The sequence below is a fragment of the Micropterus dolomieu genome, linkage group LG11, assembly GCF_021292245.1.
Source record: "Micropterus dolomieu isolate WLL.071019.BEF.003 ecotype Adirondacks linkage group LG11, ASM2129224v1, whole genome shotgun sequence".
NCBI classification, from domain to species: Eukaryota; Metazoa; Chordata; class Actinopteri; order Centrarchiformes; family Centrarchidae; genus Micropterus; species Micropterus dolomieu.
Window position 1 is genome coordinate 23,606,939 of NC_060160.1, and position 9,974 is coordinate 23,616,912.

Sequence of the window (9,974 nt, forward strand, 5' to 3'; positions counted from 1 at the left end):
GCATTTTTTTCAGTAGGTTTAATGCAGTAGATTATACATGCTTTGTTTCACTTTATGTGCTTTTCAGGAAATACTGTGAAACAAACAGGCCTGTGTTTTGGGGTGTGGAGTCGCACATATCATTAGCCTACTATAATCTTGTTTACCTTTATGAGAAAATTGTGATCATTTTCAAGCAATGGTAATTTGCGTAAACATTTAAATGTCAACGTGTAAACTTTAAAGCTGCGTTAGCTTTCAGTGGTAGGATAAGAAGTGTTCAGCAGATGGCGGTAATACACCACAACGCCGCGTGTCAGCAGCCGGTAAACGCGAAGAAAAAAAAAGAGCAAGGAAGCTAGAAGAGGAAGAAGAGAAACACGTGATTCGCGCTAACTGAAAGCAAGATGGCGGTGGTAGTGCGGAGCTTGCAAGACCAGCTCGAAAAAGCCAAGGAAAGCTTGAAAAATGTGGACGATAATATTCGTAAATTGACGGGGCGTGATCCAAATGAATCAAGGTAAAAAAGAAACGCCCAGGTTGTTTTTACCTTTTGGTGTATTTCTAGTGAAAAGCTAACTTGCTAGCATTCAAACGACTAGCGGTATGTGCTACTAGCATGAGTCGTTTAGCTGGTTAGCAAACATTAACGTTTCCACATCGTAGACTGTTCTGTGTTGGCTGAACATGCACACGCTTGCCTTGCGTGTTTGCTAAATGATGGGATTGGTCACGCAAACGTAACAAGTTTACCCAGAATAAATAACTATTCTTAACCTTGGAGTGAAATATGTATTGGGCCAGCTAGGCCCTGTGTTAGGCGTCGTCCGAGTGTCACCACCGACTTAACCTACCTGTGTAGTCCTTACTACCTACTGGCTGTGATTCTGACGAAGTAGCGAGATCTTAACTTAGTTTTCTCTGTATTCTTTCGGAGCCGATTGGAGTATAAAGGACGACTGACTTTGTGTTGGCCCTGTTTCTTACTGTGTTTATAGACCGGGTCAGATCCGTCGACTCGGCGGCCCCATGGCAGGCCCCGGTGGAGGTAGAGGCAGAGGAATCAACCTGCTCAGGTAAAGCTGTGGACTGCATTCACACTCACAAACGGCGAGCAAGCCCTACAAACTTTTATTAGAAAACATCAAGCAGCAGCAGAAGAAAACCTACTTTAATCCCACAAGGGGAATTTAAAGTTGTTTTTTTTTCAGCAGTTATAGTTTGACCATGTGTAACAGTAAAAGTACACACATTTGTATTTGTTTTAGCCTCATTTCTGAATTTGGCCATTGAAAGACACACCAACTGCCACTTAATTGATAAAAGTATTAATCTGTAGACTTGCTTTACCCCATAACAGAGAAGTTGTCAGTAAGAGGCTGTGGAATTAAAAAGCACACCATGCTTTAAATTATGGACTTTTTTGCTGCTGTTTGGTCGATTTAAACTAACTAATTTCCAATTTATGAATGAGGGTAAACTAAATACCACTCATTGCAATACTATACAATTCAGTTGCACACAGTACACTACGTATTTGGACAATTTGCACATTTTTAGTGGTTTGGATTGAAACCGTTGTTCCTATATACAAAACAGTCAATTCTCCTATATGTGTTTGTGAAACAAACTAATGCTGCAGCTGACAAAAATTGCACAGACCATTGTTTGTTCTTACGGATATAAAAATCTTTGAATCAGAGTTGATTGTCTTAAATTGCCTGCTTCCCTCTAATCACTGTCTGTGTCCTTCTCCAGGCGTAGTCTCTCAGACATTGGAAGCGGCGGCCCCCCTGCCAAGCAGAGGGACATCGAAGGTGCCCTGCTGAGGTGAGAATATAACTTCTTTTTTTATTTTATGTGCGTGTGCATCTAACAGCAACTCTGCACATGTTTTCATGATGGTAAATCTATTCCATGTGTTAAATCATGACTGTTTAGCTTTGAGGATGGGAGAGTAGATTAGTGAAACAAATAGACCTTCAACTCATTTATCAACAAAATATAACCAGTTTTAAAATGTGTTGAATGATGGTATTACTTACTGGTATTGCTCAAGAAATCTAAACAGTTTAATTTTAAAATAGCCCATATTACTGCCTCAGGCTGAACAGCAATCAGAAAATATGAGGTTTATCTTCCATTGCGTGCTCATATTTTGTTCAAATTACACCCCAGGAAATAGCTGATGCACTTTCATACTTGGCTTTCCGGCAGATGTGGGACTGCAGTTAGCACGTCTGCCTTTATGGCTATGACAGCAGCATTTGCTTTGTTTACATGTGCCGTCTTGTCTTTGTGCGTGTGTCTGCAGGCTGGCGGGGGACCAGAGGGCCAGGAGAGACGCGCGTCACGACAGCGACGCTGAGGATGATGACGATGTCAAAAAGGTAAGAATAAAGAGTTAGTTTTCTATTAGTCCTTTGGTATCAACACACAGCCTGGGTGGTCAGTTTTGAAATAAGTAAATACAAAACACATCAAATGCTGCTTAGATAGTGTTCTGTCAGAGAGATTATCATTAACTGTCACATTTAGATGTTAATTAGGGGAAGCTAAGACGGTCAGTGTTCTGAAAGACAAACTGTCCTAATAAATTGGTTTTCACTCATGTTTTCTTCTTCTCTCAGCCGGCGTTGCAGTCGTCTGTAGTAGCTACCTCCAAGGAGAGAACACGCAGAGACCTCATTCAGGACCAAACCATGGATGAGAGGGGCAAACAGAGGTAGGCCAACATGAGCTACGAGACTGCTGTCCTTGACTTCACGATTGTCGTAATCTTTATCATGAAATTAAATGGCACCAGCAAACTGAAGATAAGGAATGGAAAAAACAAATCTGAAGCTAAGGGTCCATATTAATCATTGCATAGCTGAAACAGCGGAGTTGTATGTGATGGTGGCTTTGTGTTTTCTTGGTCAGGAATCGGCGTATGTTTGGTCTGCTGATGGGGACCCTGCAAAAATTCAAACAGGAGTCCAATGTCTCAACAGAGAAGGTGAGGAAATCTCTCCAATATATGTGAACTGTTGAGCTTATTAACACACTTTCTCAATATGAAGGTGGTTTTTAGCTAAACTGTCACTGAAACCAGACTGAAAATGTCAAACCTTTTTCTGGGTTAATGTATGTGCTTTGATTTAAGAAATGCAAGGTAATGCATGGAAGCAGGGCCATAGTGGAAAACCCTGTGCTACAAAATTGCTTGTTTGTATTATCTCTGTAATTTTACATTTGTTTATTGAGGATATATCCATTCAGTCCCCAATAGCATCCACACAGTGGACACAGTATTTATACAGTAAGTTAGGTAATAACTTAATGATTGTCTTTCTCGTCTCCGTCCATCTTCTGCTTTTTCCCACACAGCAAAAGCGACGTACAGAGATCGAGCAGAAGCTTGAGGTTCAGGCTGAAGCTGAGAAAAAGAAGGTGGAGAATGAAAAGAGGGAGCTGTTTGAAGAGAGGAGAGCCAAACAGACTGAGCTGAGACTACTAGAACAGAAAGTGGAATTAGCTCAGCTGGTAAGAAAATACGTCTTAACACCATTTTGGGGCCAGTAGAAACTAGAGACATTGGAAATGGAAGACAAAAAGGTGGGACAGGTGACTGTAATAGCTACAGGCCTTTTCTTTTTTAAAGTAGTTTACTAGTGGCATTGACAGATTTATTTGCATGTGGAGATAAATTATTCAGCAGTAGGGTGCAAATGTGCAAAACTTTTGTTTTGTTGTGATTTGTATACTAAGCAAATGAGTAGCTTTGAAAGAATTGTATTTAACGTTCTCTTCCCTCCACTGACAGCAAGAGGAGTGGACCAGCCACAATAATCGTCTGGTAAAATACATTCGTACCAAGACCAAGCCTCATATCTTCTACCTGCCTGGAAAAATGTGCTCCGCCACACAGAAACTCCTCGATGACTCCACCAAGAAACTAAACGGTCAGTAGGGTTCTTGCTTATGCTTGAAGAGAGGAAGTTTCTTGTACTTAGAAAGACGTGTTTAAATCTTGACACGGTGTTACCCAGTCACCCAGAGAAAACCGGTGCATGTGTTATTCACTCCGTAACCTCTGTGATTCCATGGTTTTGTTTTCTTTACAGCTGTGTTTGAGGAGAGGTGTGAGGCTTTTGCCGAACACCTCAGCAAGATGGAGTCCCGCCCCCGGCGACAGCCAAACCGCGACCAGGACAGCAACGCAGCAGCAACAGGGATGGACCACTCGGCGGAGGGTAAGCCAGCAGGCCAGGTAGTCAAGGTGACAGGTAACAGGGGGGGTGCAGAGATGGAGGAAGAGGAGGAGGAAGATGAGGAGGAGGAGGATAGGAGGAATGAGGGGGGTAGAAAGGTGACAGCAAAGGAAGAAGGGGGGAAGGAAGTGTTGAAGAAGGTGGAGGAAGAGGTGGAGGGGATAGAGTTAAGTGAAGAGGGTAATGAGGAGAAGAAGAAGGAAGGAGAGGAGGGGGTTAAAGACAGCGGGGACAGGGGAGAGAAGGGAGAGAAGGAAGCAAGTCCAGGGTCAGAGGAGATGGAGGTGGAGGGCGGGCCAGAGCAGGAGGACAGGAGTGAGGGAGAAACGGAGAGTAAACAGGGGCCCACAGACCTCCAAAACGAAAAGACCAAGGACACCCAGTTCTCTGAACCGACCGTAACCAGCCAAGAAGCACCAAACACCAGCCACCAGCCTCAGGTCAGCCACATCGCAGGGGAACCAGCCGTTACGTCCTCTGGGATTCTGGAGGAGAAGACCCCTGGGTCTCAAACGGCCTCCACAGTGCCTGGGCAGGATATCATCATCCCTGGCCTCGAGGTCCAGGACTTAACAGTCAAGAACCCGGCTGTGGAAGGGAAGCCAGGGGATGAAGCACCCCAGAAACTGCCTGACACCCAGGCCCCCAGCGTTACCCCTGCACCCTCTAAGGAGGAACGGGATGGTAGGAGAGGGAGGAAGAAGGAAAAGGAGCCGAGGAAGGGCCGCAGTCATAGTAACAGCTCCTCCTCTTCCTCCTCCGGCTCCTCCTCCAGCGGAAGCTCCTCCTCTTCCTCCGGATCCAGCCGCTCCTCTTCATCATCATCGTCCTCTTCGTCCTCATCGTCCAACAGCAGCCGAAGTCGCAGCCGAGACGGCGGTAAGCGCAAGAGAAGGCCGTCGGACAGGGGCAGGAAGAAAGGAGAAGAGAGAAGTCACCACAAGAGAGGAGGGAGTAGCGGAGGAGGGAGGGACTCGAAGGGATCGAAGGAGAGGAGGAAGAGGAGCGAGGAAGGGAGGGGCAGGTCTTCCCGGAGCGATAGGGAGCATAAAGATAGAGACAGGAAGGACAAGAGACGTTAATGTGGTTCTTTCAGCCTCCGTTTGGTATCGCTGACAAACTCCACCATTTACTGGATGACACAAGATGACGAGTTTTAAACTATCATTTCTCCTTAAAACATCTCACATAAAGGCTTATTGAAGTTTTAACATGGGCAGATTTTTACACTGTAGGAATTTTTAAATAGATGTCAAGACTGACGCTAAACAGTGGACGTGTGCTTATAATTTTTCTCCAATGTTTTCCCCTTTTTCTTGGCAAAATAAATGTAAACGGGACTTTTAGTCTCAGTGGTGCATCTGGCAGGGCAACTTATACCGTCTCCAATGGAGCCCTTGCTAAACAGGTTTCAGGCGGGCGAAACTATTCAAAGACCTCATTTTAGTCCTGTCATTTTAAGTCCAAATGATTAATCTTTGGCCTGACATTTGGGTTTTTTAAAAAAGGTCTTGTGGAACTATGATGAAGAGATGGCGTTGAATGTTTAAAGTTTTTCATCCTAGTCATAATTCCATCGGCTGGGGCATTGATGGTTATGGTAGTGGTAACCTTACAGTAGTTTTGTTTTCAAGTTGATGTGACAACGCTGTTAGTCATTTATTTCCACTATTTGATCAAAGTCAAGGCCCTTGTATCTTCATCACCTGGGTACATGTGATTTTGTCATACAGGTTTTTGCAAATGTTTTTTTTTTTTGTACCAACTGATTATCTGCTTCAAATTAAAGGTGAGGTATTAGTGGAAATGTGTGTGGGTGGAATTTTTTCAGTCGTACTAGCGCTGCAACTGACTTCCCATTAATTGTTGGGTTTGTAAAATGCCAAAATACAGAAATTTCCATTAATCTAAGGTGACATCTCTAACATTGCTTTAACCAGCAAATCCTCACACTTGAAAAGCTGGAATGTGGTATTTTCACTTGGAAACCATCAATGTTAAAGCATTTCTGCTAAAATATATACTGCATCCTTTAAGTTCAAGACTGAATACATCAAAATTGGTTTGCGTCATTCTGAAGCCTCTAAAATATAATTGTTTATAGGACACAGGGCTATAAAGACAATAGTTATGTTGGGCAGAGTAATGATACATCTTTACTCTACAATTACTATGTCTGTTGTAATAAACTTGGTTCAGCACCAGTGGAGGCAGTCCGTAAACTGCATGATCATGATGAGTGGCTAGCCATACTGTGTTTGGTGGGTCATTACCATGAAACCTGAGCTCAGACAGGGGATCCTCTGGGTCACTTATTAAATATCGTGGTTGGTGTGCACATATTTGCTATACTTGTGAGGGCATAAGCATTTGACCAACAATAAAGTCCACTCAAGTAGTTATACTACAAATAAACAGTTTAATAGACAAATCTTGCATTTTGTCTATGAATGTCAGGGCTAAATTCACAAGAACATGTACCACTTATCAAATGCAAATCAGGCTGCTCTGGCTTCTGTCCCATATCAGCAGAGGTCCATTCACATCAGCAAGTTACTTGAAATAATACAGGTTTTGAGGTCATTATCCAGTCCCTTTTGGTTCCGTCAACTTTCATTGCAACACACTCAGAACCCCCACAGCCCTCTGCATGGCCGTGTGTAGTGTTGCATCCTTGAAAATGTTAAGTTCTCTTCACTGATTGTACTTGTTTGGAAAGTCTCCATCTTCAAATTCCAAAGGTTTCTTATTAACTGTAGAGATCGAATGCTGCATCACTGAGAGGACTCAACATTTTCTTCAATGTCTTGTTGATAGGTCACTACAGTTCAACCCTCTGTTGCCTCCGGCTGGTCTGCCAGGTCATTCTGCTCAAAGTATCTGCAGGAAAGACAAAAGGAAATGAGCATAATTCACGGATACAGTGTTACACACACACAAGTGAAATCTGACAAGTCTTTTTAATATATATTTCAAATTGTAATATATTGGTATAATCATGCTAAACAAATTAGATATTGGTAGTAGTAAGACCACTAACACTCACTTTATACGGCTAACCATGTATCAGTCCTGATATATAAAATGTTATATGACCTGATCAATATAAACGATTTGGGCTGATTGGTAAATACCTGGCAACAAGACAGATGAGCAGGTTGAGGGCAGGCAGTTGCTCATCCTCCTGACTCTCCTGTGGAATAAAAGCATGACATATTACCAGCTCTAATATATCACGTCAAGAGTCAAATTCTGACAAGATGAGCAAACTGAATAGTTCACATTTAAAAACGCAGTAATGTCTTTCTTAAGAAATAAAAATGAAAAAGAGTTATCCATTCATTACTAGCAAAACACTGCCAATTAGCACGAGCTGTGTGGAACTAGAGTGCGACCTACAAACATTTAGTCAAGTCTGTGGCAGTACTTCTGCAGTGAAGTTTTAGCAGCAAAGATAGACCCAAAAATAGCCACTTGTAGGTCGACACTTAAATACACAGGAAAGAAATACGGATCCTCACAGGCTACAGGACAGCGGTGCAAACTGAATCGTACCAGTGTACTGCGGAGTTGAGCACATCTCCTGGCCAGCTGTCTGATGGAGGAGTGTGCTTCAGGCAGCAGAGGCTTCTCCAGGCAGGCCAACAAAGAATACAACCAGCAACCCTGTAACAAACAAGTAATACAGACACACGGGAAATAAAAACAAATTTCACAATGACAGAAAATGAAACAAGAAAGCAGTGAATTAGAGCAAAAGCTTAATGTAGAAGTAGTTAATTTGCTTTTTTATCTTTGTTGGAGGAAATAAGCAGGTACACAGTGTAGCTACATCCCTTTTTTCCATGCCACAGCAATGCCTTTCTGACATGTTCTGCGTGCAGTCTCCTTTAAAAATGCTGAAGAATTACAGCCATTCTTCTACTGAAAACAATGAGCATTGTTTTCTGATAGCCTTGCATCTACATGATGTGCATATCATTACTCTCAACATACTTTTCCACCTACAACACAATACTACAAGCTCCTCAGGCAGCTCAACCTGCCTAAAGAGCTGCAGATCCACTTCTACACAGCCATTATTCAGTCTGTTCTCTGCATGTCCATCCCTGTCTGTTTTGGATCTGCCACCAAAAAGGACAGGAGCAGACTACAGCGGGTAGTCAGGACTGCAGAAAAGATCATCGGTCCCAATCTGCCCTCCATTCAGGACTTTACATACATTTCCAGAGTCAGTAAACGGGCAGGAAACATCACTGCAAATCCTTCTCACCCCTGACACAACCTGTTCCAGCTTCTCCCCTCTCGTAGGTGCTACAGAGCACTGTACGCCAAAACCAACAGTCTCAGGAACAGTTTCTTCCCACAAGTCATCACTCTGATGAACAGTTGACTTCTGACCCAGTGTCAGGAACAATTCCTGTGCAATAAACCAGTAACTCTGCCTCTAATCAGCCACCTGTTTACTGGCTAACAGTTATTAATTATTAATTATTCATCATTCTGTATTTCAGCGCTGTTCTTACTGTTCATATTGTATCTTGTACTGTATACCAAATCCACCAACCACATGTCCATAACTGCCGCTGGGCCTGATCGGCGGCTGTCATCCCGGTCAAAAACCTCCGCTTCCCAACGTAGGATCCTGAAGGAGGATGTGCTCAGACGCTCCGGAGGCCGTCTCTACCCTGCACCGTCGGGTAGCCCTTCTCTCAGGTTTGTTACTGCTACTCCAACACAACACTCGGTAGCTCACACACTCCATCCTCAGTCCGCACGCAATGTTTAAGCAGATTCTGCTCCGTCCTGCTCTGGAACCCCACAACCGGCATCTCTTCGTCCTCTTTTCTCCCCAGCCACACTAATAATTGGTGACTCCATAACCAGAAACATTTGTGTCTTTAACGCTACCACTCACTGCTTCCCCGGTGCCACCACGGCTGACATTTTAAATAAAAAACTCCATCACAAGAGTGATAGTCCATGTGGGAACAAATGACAGAGCTCTTCAGCAGTCTGAGCTGACAAAATCAGATTTTAACCGTCTTTTTAACTTTTTAAAGCAGTGTGGAAAGTCCGTTTTTATCTCTGGTCCCATTCCCACAGTTGGTCGCTCTGCTGGCCGCTTCAGTAGACTCCTTGGCCTCCACGACTGGCTCCAGTCCGCCTGCATGGCTCAAGGTGTGTGTTATGTCGATAACTTTAATATTTTCTGGCAAAGAATGTCTCTTTTTAAGACAGACGGACTTCACCCAAACAAACGGGGCTCAGAAATGTTAGCTGCTCACAAACAGCATGTGGTGCGGTCCACACATGACTTACGTGAATGACTAATCATTCATGCAGCACACCTGGACACACCACCGCTCACTGAACAGATCTCTGCCTCACTGCCACAAACAACTGTCTCCACCTGCTGGCATGTAAAGCCGTCTGCTCCCAGCGTTGTTCCAAAGACTTCTATTCCTGTCATCATCACGCATAGACCAGTAAACCGAAATGTGCACATCCCACACAGAAATATTAGTATTCTCTTAAGGATTAGGACAACTGCACCAACTCCAGCACCCAAAACAAACTCATTTAAAATGGCTCTCTTCGATGTGAGATCACTTTCAAGTAAGACTTTTATCTTAAATGATTTTATCTTGTCTGAAAATCTAGATTTTATGTTTTTAACTGAATCCTGGTTGCAAATGAATGACTATAGCCAGCTAGCTGAACTGTGTCCGCCTCAATATG

General features: G+C 43.4%; 1 protein-coding gene across 1 annotated transcript; it reads left to right on the forward strand.

Moving 5' to 3' along the window:
* The first annotated feature begins 340 nt into the window (after positions 1-340).
* On the forward strand, positions 341-6,039 carry pnn (pinin, desmosome associated protein). Its single transcript, XM_046063092.1, has 9 exons — positions 341-499; positions 978-1,055; positions 1,738-1,809; positions 2,294-2,369; positions 2,610-2,704; positions 2,902-2,977; positions 3,349-3,504; positions 3,785-3,923; positions 4,086-6,039. The coding sequence occupies exons 1-9, from the start codon at positions 387-389 to the stop codon at positions 5,312-5,314; spliced, it is 2,034 nt and encodes a 677-aa protein (XP_045919048.1). The 5' UTR covers positions 341-386; the 3' UTR covers positions 5,315-6,039.
* Positions 6,040-9,974: the final 3,935 nt, after the last annotated feature.